The 20,671-nt window shown below is 32.6% G+C and overlaps 2 protein-coding genes and 1 pseudogene across 2 annotated transcripts; 1 reads left to right on the forward strand and 2 right to left on the reverse strand.

The window, feature by feature from the left end:
* The first annotated feature begins 4,609 nt into the window (after nucleotides 1-4,609).
* On the forward strand, nucleotides 4,610-5,915 carry LOC145594774 (abscisic acid receptor PYL4 pseudogene; annotated as a pseudogene).
* Nucleotides 5,916-12,950: 7,035 nt separating this feature from the next.
* Nucleotides 12,951-15,934, reverse strand: LOC145595223 (protein trichome birefringence-like 33). The gene is made up of 6 exons (XM_081651602.1): nucleotides 15,566-15,934; nucleotides 14,872-15,115; nucleotides 14,194-14,368; nucleotides 13,903-14,099; nucleotides 13,659-13,817; nucleotides 12,951-13,377 (listed from the first exon to the last, which is right to left on the reverse strand). The coding sequence occupies exons 1-6, from the start codon at nucleotides 15,729-15,731 to the stop codon at nucleotides 13,035-13,037; spliced, it is 1,284 nt and encodes a 427-aa protein (XP_081507728.1). The 5' UTR covers nucleotides 15,732-15,934; the 3' UTR covers nucleotides 12,951-13,034.
* Nucleotides 15,935-16,996: 1,062 nt separating this feature from the next.
* On the reverse strand, nucleotides 16,997-19,929 carry LOC145594822 (protein trichome birefringence-like 33). The gene is made up of 6 exons (XM_081651160.1): nucleotides 19,692-19,929; nucleotides 19,319-19,562; nucleotides 18,240-18,414; nucleotides 17,949-18,148; nucleotides 17,685-17,843; nucleotides 16,997-17,569 (listed from the first exon to the last, which is right to left on the reverse strand). Exons 1-6 carry the CDS (start codon nucleotides 19,906-19,908, stop codon nucleotides 17,230-17,232), a joined length of 1,335 nt encoding a protein of 444 aa, XP_081507286.1. The 5' UTR covers nucleotides 19,909-19,929; the 3' UTR covers nucleotides 16,997-17,229.
* Between the last annotated feature and the right edge of the window lie 742 nt (nucleotides 19,930-20,671).

Raw genomic sequence — 20,671 nt, forward strand, 5'->3', positions numbered from 1 at the left:
TTTAGAAAGTAGCTCGCTAAACTTGAAAGGTGTTCAACTGTTCATCATCCCAGTATCAAATTGTCATATAAAATGTAACAGATTTTTTCAAATAGTCCACACTTTTTTTTTTTTGACAACCAATTGTCCAATGTAGACCAACTTATATCTAAGACCAAGTATATGATGGAAATTTACTATTCAACCATCCTTCTCATGTATGATTCTTTTAAATTGAAATTAAGGAAAAAAAAAAAAAAAAAGTAAAGATCGATCCTTATCTAGTACTCCGTATCCAACTATGGTCCAAAATCATAAACAAAATAATCTTGGAATCTAATTATGCTATAACCGTGTTAAATTGAGTTTTTACCTTATTTACGTGGTTAAAAGTTATTCAATTTATCAGTAAGTTTAATTAATATTCCTAACTACAAAAAATGCATTTTTGTAATGTTTTTATGTAGGATGTACAACTCACACATCCTTGTATGGTATATAATAGAATCTGAACAACTTATGATCATTATCAAGAACAATAAATCAATAATCAAGTTTGATTTATTTGGGTTTAGGGACATATACGGTTCTAGAACTCCCAAAAAGTGATAAAGATTTTAAATTAAATTATATCCACTCCCAATATTGATTAAGAGCGATGTATAGAGTTAACAATCGACCATGCATATTCCCAACTAGACTTTGTATCAAGTTCTCCATACTTAACTTTTTTAACTACTCAATAAGGCTTTTATTAGGAAAATCGATCTCCATTTATTACCTTATCAAAATCGAACACCACCATATTGATGATCAAATAAGAGCTAATACATTCAAATAATGTGTGTTAAGTTCAGGTTAGTTAAAACAAATTAAACCTATACTAAATTCGTATAGTGAGAAATAGTTTCAAAAACTTAAATTATAGGAAGAGGTCAAGTGATGAACAAGTTTAGAAATAGAGGTAGTAAATTTTAATAAGTTCCCATAAGAAGGATTCACGTGAACAAAGCGAAGTCATCACGTACTATCAGAGTACGTGATCGAGGAATTGGCAAGCTACTCCATACAAATACATAAAAGAAAAAGATATGCATCCAATGTACCTTGAAGCAAATTGCAAAAGGGTGCATACTATTCAATACAATAAACTTCATCACTGCATACGTACATAAATATTCTATTCAATCTTTAGAAGATATTAGACCTAGTAGTAGTTGGTACAAAATCATATAACAAGTTGCATTATAATCTTTGATGAAAATATATGGTATTATGCCCCTCTTGCTTGTTACACTACATATGCATTGAACTTAGTTTCTCTTCTTCCTATGCAATTTGAATTTATTGCACTTTTTCTTAATTTTTTATACTTTCTTGACATTTCTTTTCTAACAATTAAAGATAAGAAAGTTCCTCTAAATTGCCATTGTCGATCAACTAGTATGGATGTGACAAACTTGAAGGAAAATACTAGTACTAGTAGCTATAAACATAATATTATTCTTCTACAATTTGTCATCAAAAAGGAATTAAATTTTACCAATTGGTGAAATATAAATCATAGCAAAACACAAGTTGGCAAGAATTTGTGGATTTGGGGGAGGGGGTCCTAACTTCCCCTACTATTCATAGGTTCAAGCAAGCTTTATGTAAAGTCTTATTCTTGCAATTCAATAATTCATTATTTTGTTGAATAATGTGATCATTTTTTGTTTGTACAATAAAATATTAAAAAAAAAAAAATCTTATTGCATTTATACGGTTTACTACATAAAATCTTTATTTGATCATTAGTATATTTATTTCTTCCATACTACGAAGTATTATACATTATGAGAAAATGACATATTAATACTCTAAAATGAATAATGTACATCTTTGTTTTATGTTATACTTGGTAGTTTTTCAAGTTTGGCTACTTGAACAATATGTGAGAAGACATTTAGATAAAGAATAGTGTGTATCTTTGTTTATTTATACGTTTTTGTTTTGTTCTATTATGTGAGCTAGTGTGTAGGTCTTTCTTGCACTAGCAAGTGTATGTTTTGGTGCAACCAACTAACTTGGTTTTTGGGTAATATGATACACATATTGTTGAAAGATAACTTATATATAAACATTGTACATTCCAGTACCCTGAGGTACATTTATAAATATTATCAAATTAAATCTGACTTGTATAGAAACTTCTACATCAATGTGTAATCAATTGTAACGTTTGTCATAGTTGATAACAATGTAACAGCTAAATCCAAACAAGTAACAAATTGTAGTTTGTCTACAGTTATACTATCGCCCTAACATAACTAGATCATATATGTCTCATATCAACATGACCCATGCATGTTACATGCATATGCATACATTAATTCAGCTAGAATAAATAGCGCTACTAATTAAAGGCTGAAAAATTCATTAAGTTGCAATAAGAGGTGAAAAAATTATTGCTTTGACTTGATGAAAGAGATCGAAGGGTGGGTGTAGGAGGGGATTGATTAAAGTTAAGGAGGAGAATAATTATGGAAGAGTTTTGTAGGGTTTTAATTTTTGAAAATCAAATGAGCTTCGAATTATGAAAATGAAATTGCAAGTTGATCCTTATTAATACTGCAGATGAAAGAGATGTTTTAAGCAATTTCATCATTAGTTTCATCTTTAATTACTAAAGCTACGTGACATAGAGAAGGTTCAACCTCTAGCTAACAAATAACGTAAATATTATTATCTTACACCCAAATATACATGAATATCGATCAATGATTATTTTCAAAATAAAAAGGTTCAATTCACAAAACATTTTGAATTTAAAATAGTTTTAGATCGGCCTTTACTATTGAATTACGAAATATTTCTCATATTTCAAGAATGAATGAAATAACCACCTGTATTACAACTTGTGATACTTTAAATATAATGCTCTTATAGAAGTATATGATCATGTAATGGCTTGGTTTAATTTGAAGTCTTGTTAGTGCAAAATTCACCAAAAAGTATACTTTAATTTAACATTAGCTTAATTAATTTATTAGCAAGGATTAGGAGTACGTATTAGTACAATTATCAACAAATCTTTGAAAAATAAACAAATAAAATAGTACGATCATACTTTATTTTATTTTGCTTTTAAAAAAATTGAAAACCAAATTAATTAAATCCATATGTACTTAAGTTTTTAAGGTTGCGTCACATATGAAAAATATACTTAAATTAATATATAAAGTGGTGAGAAAAGTTCCAATGCACATGTAAATATCAGCCAAGTAGCATGTCTTTTGGAAATGAATAATGTGCCTATCACAATTCACAAATTTAGTTTGAATGTGTCCCTGCTAGCTCACTCTATCGATTTTCTTTCTATAAGACATCGACTTGATGATTATTTTATTGCCATTCAATTAATTTGGAAAATGTTAATGGCCCCAATTTTTTGGGTATTGATGTGCATTTTGTGGAACCCTACCTTATGGTGTAATTTATACCCTCTCACGTTACATTTTCATTCTAGTTCATATTCTTGTGTGTAAAATTTATGGAGACAAAATGTAAATTGGGCGTTATTTATATTTATACACTCGAGTGTATGTAGTACATACTCTGCTTCAATAATATAGAAAAATCAAAAGTATGAGAAACAAGAAGAAATTTCAGGCAATTGTAATGTGTCTCATCATGTTAGAGTGGATCAATTTTTTTAAAGGTTGAAATTATATGCTTTGTTTATCAAATTGTTCCTACCCTCAAATTTAATTTTAAAGTAGTTATGATTTTACTAAATGATGCAATATATAGTTGTATAATTTATACTTCGTATTGTCTTTTCTTTGTTGATATTTAGTGAAAAATTAAATTGTCAATTATATGATTTATATTTACTACGATATCAATTCGAATAAATAGCATCTTTAAAGGAAGAAAAATGTGAACTTAGTTGGTAAAGTCCTAAGGGTAATACTAAAATTTCGGATCATATTAGTTGTCCATTATTGTCATTCTTTCCATACCACTAGATTGTGCTCAGTGCTCACTATAATGTTATGATCAGTGTATTTATTTTAATTTGAGACGCAAGGTTCTTGTTATTATTATATTTTGTAGCTTTTAACATAAAAAAAAACATTCAGTCATAAATTACGCTCATAATCTCTAAGAAAACAACAATTTTTCAAATTTAATACTATGGATTAAAACATAACTACTAAAAATTTCGAATAGAGCTAGTACTATAACACGATGTGATTGGTTGGTAGTCGCTCTCAAACCCGAACCCAATCACAGCATAACAAAAACAATATTTTTGCCCGTCTAGTCCGAGGTTAGAGTAAGTAGGGTGGACCATTCCAACCCACACTTGCGTAACTCTTTTATAACCTCATCATCTTCACCTAAAATCTCATAAAAATGAACAAATAAGCCACAGTAACTTAGAATTTGTACGACGACATCTCATTGGTTCATATCTCCGCAATTCTAGAGCCTCCATTTGTTTATTAACAATTGGACAAAATTAATTTGGTATTATTATAGTCTTACTTTAGGATAGTTGAATATATATATATATATAAGTATTTTTAATTTTTTTTTAAATGCAATTAGCCAAGTTTTGAGTAGTTGGGTAGTACTAGTAAAAGAAAAGGGCAACTTCCTAAAAACTACGTCCAAAAATATTTTTGTTGCAAGTTGTTCTTCCCACTTGCCTTGTCCGGCGTAATCCCGCCAGATAAGATCAACCTTTCCTTTCCTCAATTTTCTCTCTCTTTTAATCACATATTCACATCTACTCTCTTCTTCTTAATTCTCTCTCCATCTAAATTTGTTTTATTTTCATTCTCTTTGAAACAAAGTTTTTTCTTTTTTTTTTGGAGAGTTACTTATAATGCCTTCTACTCTCCAACTTCAAACTTATACAACAACAGCAGCAACAACAACAACAACAACAACGTACATGACCGATACCACAGTTATTGTACCTGTGGTACCGGTCACTACTATGGCAGCAGAGATGAAACCCTCGCTAGCTCATGAGCTAGCGAGAGAACTTTCACTCTGTTGCCCTTCTCCTAATGAGGAGATGGACACGGTGGCTAGGTACCACAACCACGAGGTTGGTCCTAACCAGTGTTGTTCCGTTGTGGTGCAGAGGATCGCCGCCCCCATTGAGACCGTGTGGGGTTTGGTCCGCCGGTTCGACGAGCCGCAGACGTACAAGAATTTTTTGAGGAGTTGTCGTGTGATTGCTGGGGACGGGGGTGAGGTCGGGTGCCTGAGGGAGGTCCACGTGGTGTCAGGGTTGCCAGCTCAGTGCAGCACAGAGCGACTAGAGGTCCTAGACGAGCAAAAGCACGCCATAGGATTTCGGGTTGTGGGCGGTGAACACCGCCTGCACAACTACCGATCCGTGACCACGCTGCACCCCTCGTCCTACTCTACTACGGGTAGTAGAGAGGAAAATGATGCAGCAGCTGGTGGGACGACCACAGACTGTCCCACCAGCTGCTGCAAGGGGACAGTAGTGGTGGAATCGTATGTGGTAGACGTTCCTAGTGGTAATACAAAAGAAGAGACGTGTGTATTTGTTGATACAATTGTACGTTGCAACTTGCAATCTCTTGCCAAGATAGCTGAGAGAAAGGCCAGATCATCATGTTCAACAACTACAACCCCATCTTCATCATCATCATGTAAAGTTTCATGAAATCATTTTTATTGTTGAAGATTTCAAACATCAAATTTACTTTATTTTTGTTATTTTCTTTGTTAAAAATTTGTTGATACCCAAATTAATTAGGATTTTTCTTTCTTTCCCTTAATTTTAGGGTGAGAAAATGAAAATGTGCTTATAATTTAATTAACACCCCCCTTCCCCCCCTTAAAGAGGGCAGGTTGTTTGGTACGATGAACATCTTAATCCCATGTTATTCGTCGTTAATTAATTACTTTTAACTGTTAAATTATGTTTACTTTATTATTAGTTAATGGAAGAGAAGAGTAATAAAGCTTTGGAATTTCAGAAATAAAATAAAAGGGCATATTCTTGATTATATTTGTCACCTCAGATGTTTACATATGGGTTCATTAATTTTAATTTATCAAACTAATCAATTTGTTAAGACTATTTCAAACTTCAACCTTTGAGGATTCAATGGATCTTAATAAATTAAGTTGATTATTTTCCTAATATTATACGAAGTAGTATATATAGAGTTATAGGTAGTCAACTCTATACATAAATATAAATTGGCTAGGCAGGCTGTGATACATGCATTAATATTATGTATTTGTCAAAATAGTACTAAATTATTTACTAATTCAAATATGCAGGCTGATTAGTTTACAATTTGACCTCCATTAAAACCTTAATTTAGTTCATTATTGTTGATGACGTTTTCAAAATATACTTAACTAGGATGCCATGAATCATGGAAGTAAAGTAACGAACTAACAACATGCATTGATCTTCTTGATTTGATTTTAATAGATTATCATTTTAAAGGGCTTGAATCTCATAATGTAGAAATTTGGAGGGTTTTTTAAATCTAGATGCATTTACAAGAGGATGAAATAAGTCTAATAACTAGTTAGGACTTGATCAAACTTGAAAGAATTGAACCATATATGATAACCGTCATATCACATCTTAAAGATACTAAAAAAATTCAGAATGTCCTTTCACATTTTTTTGAAATAACTCTATACCAAAAATGTATCCTTTGTAGGAAAGATATGTAAGCAGGTCGTAGAAGAATAATGTAGTTTATAAGCAACCGTTGGTATTTTTATTTTAACTTTCACATATTTCGAAGCAATTAGAAAAGATATGTAAGCAGGTCGTAGAAGAATTTGATTTACAATCTTATGTTGTGTTACTTTCATAGTTTCATTATACAGGTTTTTTGTTTTCCATACATTTTATTTAATTTTTCAAATAGTGTTAAATTTCCAACTAAAATTTTTTGTAAATAAATAAATAAATAATTCCAACTAGAAATAGCAAAATCATAACACTAGATTCAACAGTAGGCTACCAAGCCAACTAGGGTAACAGAGTTCAAATATCACGGCCTTCATTTTGTCGCTCGCACTTTACAAGCCGTACAATTTTGACATATACTTTATATATAACTCGTAAATTAAGGTCTTAATATTCAACATCGAGTTTTCTATTCCGTATTATTTGTACATTGAGAAGAAGAATATTTCTTTAGGCATGCGGAAGTCATGAGATCTTCAACAAGCTTTATTTAGTGCACCCTTTTTCTTTTGACAAATTATTAGTTATTACTCTTTTATAATGTACCAATATCAAATACGGATGGAGTACATAATTTGCATGCCTCATGCATGCATGTATGATTTATCAATAAAAAATCTACTACAAATAATTCCCGAGTATAATAGAATAATAAACATGTATGTCCACTACGCCTGTTTTATATAGATTGAAGGTTGAGCATAACAAGAGCTAGAATTTAAAGTTTTGATTGATTGAGCATGTGAATGATATTGACATAAACTTCCTATGGATTAGAAACTTTGCTAATAATACTAGTTTAATCAACTATTATTGGAAGAATTGAAGAAAATAAAGGACCACACATTTTGGTATTAAAATGGCCACATATAGCTCAACAACCTTTGCCTATCTAGAAATTCAATCGATCACTTGTAATCAAGCAAGGTACTATCCTTCAAAAAATAACATTTCAAATTATTCATCAATAACTACCGAGTATACACTAAAAGATCCTGTCAAAAAATCTATACATACACTAAAAGATATGTATATCAGTTTTGACGACATACGTTGTCTACTAATTTATATACATCTACGTCTTTAAATTAGTAACTTTCTTAAGAACTTTTTCTTTAAATCATATATATACTTGTATTCTTTCAAAAAAATAAAAAAAATAAAAAATGTTTTTGCAAATTAAGTAGTACTAGTAGGTTTTTATATTAGTGCAAGAAGGAATCTTAAGCAGGCGATAGCAAGTTGGAAATTTCAGTTTTCCAAAAACTCAAGTTGCTTTAATAAAGGAAAAGTTGAAGAAAATATAATCGATCGGTGCAACTTGCATTGCTAATCCTTTTCTCTTACTCTAAACATTTTTATAATTCAATTTGATGATTTATGAAGTGCAACTTGATTTGCAAGTGGACGTTCAAATTGAAGCAAGATTATCAGAATGACATAAATGCCACGTACATTATTGTTTTATTCATTCTATATACTCCCTCTGTTACATATTACTCGTAACAAAGGGGTATTATTTGTGAGACATAAATATTCCTTTGTTGCGAGTAATATGTAATAAAGGGAGTATATTTATGCAACGTAAATAGTTGTATTGTATTTGATCGATCTTATGAATAAGCTTTAATAAATAATAATCCACTTTTGATTATTATTATCTGATAAAATCTAGTACTGTATTATTTACTACATTGTTAAGTTTAATGCATATTTCCTAGTGCTCCTTTGATATCTTTTTTGGTCCTCGAGCTAAGATCGATTTTGCAGTAGTACATTGTTTATATTTTGGGAGTGAAATAAGAATTTGGGGTTGAGTTCGGTATGTTAGGATGTTCTATTTAATTTTTCTTTTATACCTAGCTTCTTAATTTTCTATCAATAAAAAAATCTTTTAAATTTCTTTGTGCGACATATAGATTATAGACTACATTTTTTTCATTATTTGTATTTGCCAATTGTTTTTGCATTGTTTGTTTAAAAATGTTTCAATTACAAGTTAGGAGAAGTTATATAAGACATGACTACATGAAATATGTGATAAAATTAGGTAGACATTTAATTTATAGACTTATTATAGCTTTTTATTGTAATAGTCTAATCATAAATCATACAAGTATTATTCAATTCACTTGACATGCATATTTATAATACTTGATGCAAATTATACATACGAAGTATAAATTTATGGTAAATCAATGTTAAAACTAGATTTCAACAAAGATAATAAAAAACAAAAAGAAAAAACAAAGACTACACTCTCATCAATTAAATTTAATTTGAAATTGATATTTTTTAATTACAAATATGAAAACATTTCTTTTGTAGCTTCGGAAGATTTATAAATTCATTTGATTATTTTTGCAACTAATTTGGAGTGGATTATATTGATTATATACACTAATAAGTAATAATTGTTGTAATCTTTTAATATTACCAGTCTTGTTCATGCAACTATGCAAATAAATGTACCATATGAATAATGAGTCGGAGTTAAACTCGATCGTACTAACTTCTTTCATAATAAAAAAAAATGTACAAAGTACATAGTACAATAATAATCATACATAAAGTAGAATATTGGCTATTTGGCCAATTGACGGATTATATGGATAAACAATTAGCAAAAGATGCCAAAAAATAATAATTAATTGCAATAAAATCTTTCTCACGGATAATTATCTGGTGAGGGGTATTTTAGGGCTGGAAAAGTAAGCATCCCACTTGTGAGACAAGGCAGACACACGTTTAAAATAATTGTGTTACAAATTAAAAGCTTATATGGTACTCGTAGTATTTATGAGGTCATATCAATTATATTATTTACAAGTATATTGGATTAGGACCTGTATTTGGTTGGTCAAACTTAAAGTGGCTAGATTGCAAAAGAAGATGGATATTTTGGCCAGTAAGTATGGCTTTTATTAGTTTATAGTGAAGTGTCCTTACATTAATTCCGTCCAAGTGTTAACCCCCTTTTCGCACCAAGTGGACCTATTATTTTTTGTACTCGTAAATGTTTCTCCCGTACCTATTATACTATGGGAGAACGTAAATACTTTTTATATACACCCGGATACGTATAGAGGTTGGTGTATCTAAAGGTATTTTTTAATACTTCGTATAATAAATTATTAGTAAATACCCTTGGTACACCTTACCTTATATCTGGGTGCATAAAAACCGATTGAGTTTGGTACTTTGGTCCTCTAATATGATATCGTGACACAAAAGTCACAGGTTCAAATCTCACCCACATCTCACTTTAATAGAGTATATAAATCAATTTCGAGATTCAATTATCAGCTTAATTTTTTAGCAACATTAATTAACAAGTGTTGTAATATTTGCGCAAATTTGAGGTTCAATGAATTTTGAGCTTTAATTGTGCATGAGTACTTGTCAACTTTTTTCAAACAAATGTTTAAAGACATAAATAAATGATAAAAATATTAATAGTAAGTAAAATGAGTGAGATACTTTTAAAAGTTATTGAAAATGATCACAAATGACATGAATATTAAATAAAAAGAATTATAAAAAAAACTCGTAAAAAATTAAACACCATGTGGATAGCATGGTATTAACAAGTTAATGCGCGTCATTAGAAAAGTAAGTACATAATGCTACCCGAATCAATCCCACATCTATGAAAGATTGAAAGCTATGCAAATGAATTGATTAATTAGGTGGTGTCTTGTTAGCTTGATTGATTCTCTTATTAACTATTAAGTATATAAAACCTTGTACTATTATGAAAGTGTATCCCAATATGATAGCCCCATAATCCTTCACCTCCCTTGCTACTCATGAAATCGATCACATGTTAGCCTGTTAGGGTCTGTTCTCATTGACTGAACTCAGCTGAACTGAACTGAACTGAACTCAGCTAAACTGAACTGAATTGAACTGAACTGAATATTTTATAAGAGAAGGAAATTGGGAGCTGAACGGAACTGAACTGAACTGAACTCAGCTGAACTGAACTGAACTGATTCAACGTAAGAGAACAGGCCCTTAGGGTGGTAGATCTTAGGGACAAATCGAAAATAATATACGTAGTAGACTAATCCAATACACATGTTTGCCGTTATAAAACACGTAATAATATATTAATGAAAAAATATGAAAAAAATACTACGTTGAATACCGGAGCACATTTAAGAGTAACCTGAACATTTTACTTCCTTCTTTTCTCTCATTTTCAGAAATTTTATCATGGAGTGGTACATACTAGTATACTACTGAGTATATATGCATATTTCTAGGTCAAATATATATATTCCTATGTTTCTATTTATTTGACGCGTTTGATTTAGACACATATATTAAGGAGAGGATAAAAAGTGAGAGAGAATGAAAAAGCAAATGGGATATCTTGTAAATGCAGGTAAAAAATTTACCCCAAAAACAAACGTGTCAAGTGTCTAATTAACCATGCTCAAACATAAGATGCTTCACAAATGCAAATTACCCGCCAACTCATGTTACAGTTCAAATGCAATGATGCATATCCAAGCGATAAGTTATTGTTCATTCCAACTCTGATTTTGCCAATTTTGCATCTCAATAATTTCTGCCTCTTTTTCGTTCATCGGTAAACCCTAAACCCTACTATTTGAATTTTTTTTTTTTTTTTTTTTTTTTGAAATAAAACCCTACTATTTGAATTTCAATTATGATTATTTGGGCATTAAAGTTGTGAATTTTATAATTGGGAATTTGCTTTCTACTCTAATGATTTATGGGTTACCCTCAGAATCTGTTGCAAATTGTTGGGTATTGTGATTGTTTGTTATTGCTTTGCTCTGATGCTAAATTTCTTAGTTTATTACTGCTAATTATTACAAGTGCAATTATAGAACAATGAGAGATTATGTTGTATATGACTTAATTTGCAAATTTGGGAGGTGGGTTTATCAAATGTTATTGATTGGTCTTTATTCAAAGAGTGTTCTTTACGCCCCTCTAGGCCACTATTCCTTACAAGGCAATGTTACATTGGATTCATGTAATTCATGGGGTAATTATAGCATATGATTCTTTAGGTGAACGTAATCAATGTCATTGTATTGATTTACCATGGGAGAAAAAGGCGGTATAATGATTTTTAATGGTGTTGTAATTCATGTGAGTGTTGTTTGAGGTACTTTGAGGTGGGGTTGTACTCAATGGGTATAAGAAGGGGAAGTAGGTTTTGGAGTGTCATGTTGCTCGGACTGTATGCCAAGTTGAATAATGAAAGTAATCTTTTAAGGGGTATGTCATCTAATCGTATATGTCATACTCCCACCGTTTGTTGAGTTCTACTCACTCGTAATTTATGTTGTTTCCAATGCATATGTTTTACCATTGATATCTTCAATTTTGTATTATCAGTAAAAAAAAGTATGAAAAAGTTGTACTGTATTTTATAGAATTGAATACAACCAGATCTTACATGATAATGTTTCTTCTTATACTTCCCATATAAATATTAATGCAGTCAAAGTAGAGTTGACCACTTGAAAGTAACTGAGAAGTATACATGTAGTATGCCTTTGGTCTAATCAGCTCTTTAAAGATATAGTTTGATTTGGTGTGCATTTTGTGTTTTATATTGCAATGTACAAAGCAGAAAGCTAGTTGTAGAAGATCATAAGTGAAGAATTATGTTGACAAGTTCTGTTATGAGTGTTTGATGTTATCTATGCGATTGTTTTTTTATACCAGCACTAGAAATACATCACTTTTTCTCATGAATTTGGATGGATCTTCTGGTTAGTTGCTTGATCAGCCACATGGCTTCCCTCTTCCATCTGTGTAGGCATAGGAGGAGTAAACTTGTTGGTATCTGACGGTTGGCTGTGGATGTTTGACATATTATATCAACAAAAATGTAGTAATTTTGCTAGAGTTCAGGCCATTGAAGCCTGAATACTGAAGTGGAAAAATGCACCTGAAGAGTTAGCAAACTTTATGAATACTGTTTAGAATTGTTGCTGCTAGTCGCCCTCTTTGATCCTGGCCTTGTATTTTCTGGTACCTTTTTATTTCATTAGAGGACCATTCAGACTGATAAAAAGTACTAAATTTCATGTCTATTACTCCGTATTCCAATGTTTATGCAGTTCTTTACATCAAATGATTGTTTATATACAAAATAATTCCGTGTGTTCCTTTCATAAGTATACTCATAGTAATCTATACAAAAACTTCATTCTTATTACATCCTCCGGTATGTATGACTTTGGCTTTCATCTAGGAACAACTATTGGTCTAGTGCATATACAAAAAGTAAATAATAAATCTTTTTGGCTCTTCCTTAAGGGTAGAAAAGTTTTGCAAAGAGCAGTTCATTCCAAGTATCTTGTAGGCCAGGCAAACACCAATGCACACAATCAGCATAGCTCTTGGGGTTTGCTAACTGCTCTGGGGTTGGGGGGCTCCACTGCTGCTTGTAAATTTGTGTGTGCATATCCTTCCGGTAACTTGAAAGCTGGGTAATGTTGAGAAATGATATGGGTACTCTGGTTCTGCTGAATTCTTCATCGATAATGTTCATTATGCTTTCATGGGAATTTAAAGCCCAGCTATACTCAGGATCCTTTATTGGAGTTGTTTCGTTGTAACAGTTGCCGTCTGGTTCACCTCCCCATTGTATACTCCTGATATTAGAAATCTTACATCAATACCCCAATTCCTTACCAAAACAAATTTCATCTGCAGGTATTTTGAATACATTCTTCCTGCTAGACTTAGTTGGCTTGGGGGTAAGGTTCTTTATGGCCGGACCATCATAGACCCTATCATTGGTGACATTCATGATGGTGGTCTTATTGGGTTGATTGTTGGACACATTAGGCTTGAAATTGCTTGCAGAATTGGGTTCTAGTAAATGATTACGCATGTTCAGGAGGGGAAAACCAAATAGACCAAGCATACATACCTTGTGTGACTCGGAGACATGCCTGTGAAGAAAACTCTGGTCTTCTTTGGGTCCATGTTTCTCTCAGCCCATTCCAACATGCTCTGTATACCCATCCGGTAAGCATCTTCTGTTTTAAGAATTTCAAACTCTTGCATCTCATCCGTGAAAGACCCCTTCCTGAAAAGACGCAAGGAGTTGATAAAAAAAAATGATTTAAGGTAGAGAAATTAAGTGCCCAGTAGCTAAGAGTTAAGGACAATACAAGATCTTCAACTTGAGGCTGGTCATCCACCAGATGTATGTGCCGAATACCACTACATCTGCTCCTTCCCAGAATTTCCCATGGTTATCCATAGATTTGCGTACAATCCTCTCTGTTACGTTGTCATTACCAACACCATCTCCATTTGATTCAAGCAGTAAGGGAGCCCAGTAGAACTCAATGGTTGCATTGTAATCCTGAAGGATAAGGCGTTGTGTAACTTTCAGAAGCTCAACTTGTTTTTGACATGATATTATATTATGAAATTTATAATTTTATATATTGTTGTACCTTTAATTTAAAGACTGATAAAGAGTCATAAGAGCTTTTCATGGACTTGCCATTTTCAGGTACCATGCCGTGGAGAAGGCAGACCATGGATATAAACTGACCCCGGCTTAAGGAATCGCCAACAAATAGCATTCTCTTTCCCCGGAGAGCCTCCAACATTAAGGTTGCATTAAATCTGCAAGCTATCATTTAGTATGTGCAAATCAACACAAACTTGAAAACATAGCTTCAGTGTATGCACATTGATTTGACAACACCATTTCTCTGCTCTCTCAGGTGTGAAATCATTTGATTTAGGTATGTTTTCAAAAAATAGTTGAACTCACTAAAAGATTACAATGTGCACATGATTTATGTGAGACATATGTGTCATTAGAAGCACTGCACAATTTAATTCCTCATGTCTAACATCAACATACTTCATCTACATTCTGCATTTGAGTTTGTGTAAACATGCAAATTTATACTTTATATATTTCTCTTTGTTTCAACAAATTTTCTGTATCATGTGTGATGATAAGCATTGTACTCACGTATTGCATTTCATTAAATTGACTTCCTTCAAATCAAAGTATCATTATATCGATATTTGACAATATTCAGGACAAACAGAATCTACATTTTTGACAATATTCAGGTGATAGAGATCTAGGAAGTCATTAGATAACAGTTACTCACTTTGGTAAATCGCAGCCATGAGGTTGCCAGTGCCAGAACAGGTAGTCCTTGTCAGGACGTCCATGTTCTTGGCATGTCAACTGTGGCAGAATGTAGGGGCACTCTGACTCCTCATACATAGACTGCTTCTCCTCATTCCATACCCACCTCCCACTGAATATATCACAATCTTCTGGTGTCTTTCCTACTGCAAATGGAAGGATCGTCTCTTTCCTTTTCTCGCTCTTTTTATGCTTCAACTCAACTACAATAACAAAACAAAATCTATCACAAGTGCAAAAACAGGAAGAAAAAAAAAAGATGTCAATATCAGTGTGTGGATCTAATATTGCCTAGGACCTTTTTTTTATGATTTGATCATTTACTCTCTGTTTTTGAGAACAAAAAGGAGTGCTACAATCACCCCCCTTTGTAATATTTGGTTTCATTACGATTACCTTAGGTACTTTTAAAACGAATTAAAGAAGGAAACAAAGACCATAGTATCATGTTAAGCTTTGAAACGATGTATTAGTGAGACATAGTGCTTACTGCTTAGCAGATCTTACAGAAAATCCCCATGGGAAGATAATGATTTCAAGATCATTTTAACATCTTTACTGATGAAGAATAAGACCATATTGTACATAAAAACCTGACCAAAAATTCTAATAAGGACTATATTTTATGGTAAGAGGGACTACTAAGTACTAACCAAGAGAGGGAGGGGGGTCATTGAGTGCCGGGAATTGCTGTTGATGATGAAAAGGCGTGAAGGCCCAAGGGAAATCATAGCTGTACAGTATGGCCGCAAAGCTGATGAAGGCAAGCAGGGTAAAGACCAATGGAGGTAGTCGGGTTTCTCTCACCGTCAAATTCATCAGAAAAGAAGAAGGGAGAACTTTTCTCCCCTCTGGCTTTTCTTAATGTGGTCGTTTGAGTTTTGGAGTAAGGAAATCTGAAAGAGTGAAGTTGCATAGATATACAAGGTACGTAGCCCCCTTTTATTGATGGTTGACTGATTGCTTCAAAAAAATTGTTGTTTGACACATGTTTATCCTATACTTATGGATGGCCATGACAGTTCTTTTTTGTTTTCATATCCTGATTACATTTCATATGATACAAATTACATTTTCTTTTCAAACTGCAACGAGAATATTTTAATGAATTTTATTTATTGAAAACCATGTTCATATGACAACTGTAGCATCTTATTGGTAGATGACGATTAAAAAAACTTCAGATCACAATATTTAGAGAAATTAACAATTTTTGTGCTGCTTGTAGTTGATTGGTTTCAGCATCATAAAATGCATTACCGTGTTAGTTGATTAATCACTTAGTTTTAACACAAAATGGACAGGTTACTAGCCAGTGTCTCTGATAAGTTGTTGACTCCTTACTTTATTAGTTGGATATGTGACTTTGTTAATAAGAATCGAGTGAAGTAATACTAAAGCTACCAGTATATTTCATGTGCTGATGTGCATTTTTCATCTGAAATGATGCTAGACATACTAGGTGTCTAGTTATCAATTTTTATTATTTTGTAGTGTTATTAGAACGTTAGTGCTTCCTTTGCATATCTATGTAGCACCATGGCCAGATTGATCTTCATGCAGGACAACTGCAATTTCATATTAAAACCTCTAGGTCTGCGACAATGTAGCCCCCCACCATTATGTAAACTTACATTATATCTGATATTTCCTTCTTCCTGCAAGAATTTCTTGAGCTGTAAAGGGTTATAGATTTATGCCCTGCATGCAATCCTTCAAGTTTCTGAACTTATAGTGCAGTAGTTTCTGCACTATATCATAGAATGTGAAGCACTAATGCTACTTGATCAAAATTTTGTGATTTTTTATTGATGCTTATTTTGCAATAGGTTGTGATAGAATAGAACATTTTCTTATAAACATTATTGAGTTTACAACTATGTACAAATTCCTTTCTTTTCCAGCTAAATGAAAGATGTCTAATTATGGATTAAATTAAGTATAATTTTAGTATACTGAAACAATATCTGCTATAACTACTCTTGTGTTTTTTTTCCTGGATGATTATTACATTAAAAGGCGACTTAGTGAGATCTATAATAGAGCATGGAACATTAACATGGAATTTTTTCCAGATATTTCATTTCTGTATAATTTTCTGCATTACATGATTGTTCATGTACAAAGAATTAGTCCCATTTGATCACTTACATTACTTACAATCATTTTTAACATAATTTGTACACAAAACTTCATCATTCTTAATTCATCTTCTTTCCAAAATTGTTGCCCTTGGCAAGTTAGGTATCAGGATGCTTTCATCCATGAGCAGACCTCAGTAATCATAGAAGCTCTAGAATTGAACCAGCCTATTGTGCTACGGATAAAATAGTTTTGCAAATAATAGTTCATTCCAAGTATCTTGTAATCCTGGCAGACACCAGTGCACACAATCTGCATAGCTCTTAGGGTCTGCTTTCTGCTCTGGAGTCAGAGGGTTCCACTGCTTTTTGTAAATTTGTGTGTGTGCATCCTTCCGGTAGCTGGATAGTTGTGTGATGTTGAGAAATGTTATAGGCGCCTTAGATTTGCTGAACTCTTCTCCAATTACTTTCATTATGCTTTTACGAGAATCTGAACCCCAGTATTCAGGATCCTCTATCAAAGTCGTTTCATTATAACAGTTACCACCTTCCTCACCTCCCCAATCTATGCTCCTGCAATATATAAACAAGAAATTATATCTCATTTCGAAAAGCTACTAAACTGAGTTCGTTTCCCAGGTAATAACCCATGTCTGTGTTAGGGGAGTTCATATTTAAATTTACGTACTTTGCATGAGTAGGTGACATGCTAGTGAAGAAGACCCTAGTCTTCTTTGGGTCCATATTCCTCTCAACCCATTTCAACATGCTTTTCATTCCCAATCGATAAGCATCCTCAGTAGAGGGTTCTTCAATTTCCTGCACCTCATCTTTGAAAGACCCTTTTCTGAAGGCAAATAAACAAGTTTAGTCAGAGAAAAATATTGGATGACAGATAGAAATACTGCTCTCAAACTGAGCCTGAGCTCCCTAAAGGGTTCGAGGACATTACAAGATCTTGAACTGAAGACCAGTCATCCACCAGAGGTATGTGTTAAACACCACTATATCAGCTCCTTTCCAGTGTTTCCCATGTGTATCTATTGACCCCTTGCGAACTATTCTGTCTTGTATTCTGTGTACAACAGCATCATCGGAGTTTGACTCGAGCAGGAAGGGCGCCCAGTAGAATTCAATAGTCGCATTGTAATCCTGAAGTTATAATGGTATATAGAAAGCTGAAGCGCATGTTTGATTAATCTGGCATAGAATTAAAATGATGCAGATTGCAGTGCTGTCTGACCTTTAATCTGAAGACTGTCAATGAAGAGTTGGAGTTCTCCATCACTTTGCCTTCTTCAGGTACAAGTCTATGCAGAAGACAGATCATGGAAATGTACTGACCCCGATTTAAGGAATCGCCAACAAACAGCATTCTCTTGCCCCGAAGAGTCTCCAGCATTAAGGTTGCATTGAATCTGCATGTTTATGCCTTTGTTTAGTACTCCTATATGCAAAACAATAGGCTTGAACTGGAAATTAACTACCAATGTGTAATTATTACATTGGTGGTATGAATCACACTTAACAGCCTTCCCTTCCCCCTCTTAAACAGTCGATAAATCTTATTGTAATTAGGATTTATTCTCTTCATCTTATTTTTGCTGAACGGAAATTAGCTCTACTAATTAATCTGCAATTATTTTGCTACATTCTATTGTCCCTACATATACCTCAAAGGCTCAAATTACCTAAAAATACTTCAAATAGTGGATTATACATAGAACTACTGATACATGCATGATGCATCATGCAAGCAAATGCAATTCCCCCATTAACTTGCCAGAGGACACTATTCAGAAGTTCAATTATTTTTATATTAAAATGACAGTTATCATGTGCTAATGCTTTCACTTTCGAAACATTCCTTAGTACTTTACAGTATATAGTGTCTTCCCTTATTAAACTCTTGTTAATTATTGCTTTAGTCCCTTCCCAATAGTGTGTCGTGATGCTTATATTATAGAATCAAACACTAAAACACTGCCATTTTGTACAACATTCTAATTCTTGAAATATCATGCTTTAACTCAATCTTGAATTAATAACCACGTTGATATTTACATTAAAAGCGTAGTTACAACTTAATATGTGTCAGCTAAATTCAATCGAACAAGTATATAATATTAGCCAAATCAAAATATAACTTGTACCTCAATAAGATGCATGTAACAACCTAGTAATAAAAATGTCAACTACTCCATAATAAACTACACTTGTAAGTTGTAACATAAATTGCATGTTGTATGTGTATCACACTACCTTATAAGAGTTGTAACGTAAATGTCAACTAATTTAATCGATAAAAACAAGACGACTTACTTAGGAAGATCACAACGGCGAGGCTGCCAACGCCAATTCTGATACCCTCTATCAGGACGGCCATGTTCTTGACATGTCAACTGTGGTTGAATATACGGACACTCCCATTCCTCGTACATTGGCTTATCCACCGTGTCTTTCACCCATTCGCCGTCGAATATATCACATTCCTCCGCCGTCTTCCCCACCGCGAACGGCAACCTTTTCTTTCTCTTCCCCTTATTCTTCTTCTCCTTCCTTTCCACTGCCACCAAAAAAAAAAAAAAAAAAAAAAAAAAAAAAAAAAAAAGATTACAAGAAAAACAGAGTATGAGAATGAGGGTCAATGAAAGAAAGGGTTTAGTCAAAGGAGAGAGAAAAAGAGAGGACTAACAAAAGTTGGGATGAAGTTTGGAATTGTGAAAGGAATTATCGAGTGTTTGCAAGTGTTGATGATCATCAAAACTTGAGAAAGTGCAGGCGAAATCTTGACCGTACAAAATGACAACGAAGATGATGAAAGCGAGAAGAGTGAAAATGAACGGTGTTGATATTCGAGCTTTTCTTACCATTTGATTCATCGCCATTGTTGATGTTAGAGGTGCCTTCATTTTTTTAAATTTTTTTTTTTTGGAATTTTGAGAGTTTTTTTTGAAAAAAAAAAAATGGGGGTGGGTTGGAATGTGGAGAAGGAGGGAGTTGGTTAGAATGAGGATTATATAGGATTTGGAAAAGGTGAAGTAAGGAAATAATTTGATTTTTATATTTCATTTAGGTGAATCATCATAAAATTTAGCAACTTTTTAGATTTCGTATTTTTTATTAAAGATGTGATTTTTTTATACATTATATGTGCTATTTTTAAATTACTCCGTATATTTTATTGTAGATGTCAGCTAACTTAATCAATTAATTTTAGAATCAAATTTTGTCTACATCATTACTCTTATAAGTCGAATTACTTTCTCTACCCACAAAAAAAATTATTGTTTCTACATGTAGTGGCCAACGAGTAGGTTGACTAAGAGGACACCTACATAACACGAAGTAGAGATTAGCATTAATTACTAAGAAACATCTGGATTAAATTTAAAAATATGTTTGATGAGTATATAAAGTAAAGAAAAAATATAGGCCTATTATGATTATTATATTTAATAAAAAATACAGCATTAAATTTAACTAATCTAAACTTATTCGTAGTGATTTACTCCCATATGTATCGGCCTCAACTCGTTCAAGTCCTTAATGCAACAAGGCCAACAACATAAGTGTATCGTTTTGATAATAATGGTATAAATAATTTACTTTAAAAAACTTATGGGTAACTTAAGAAAAGGATAACAAAATAAACTCATCAAGTCTTTTTTAGTG

This window comes from Chenopodium album, chromosome 19 (assembly GCF_948465745.1).
Source record: "Chenopodium album chromosome 19, dcCheAlbu1.1, whole genome shotgun sequence".
Lineage (NCBI taxonomy): Eukaryota > Viridiplantae > Streptophyta > Magnoliopsida > Caryophyllales > Amaranthaceae > Chenopodium > Chenopodium album.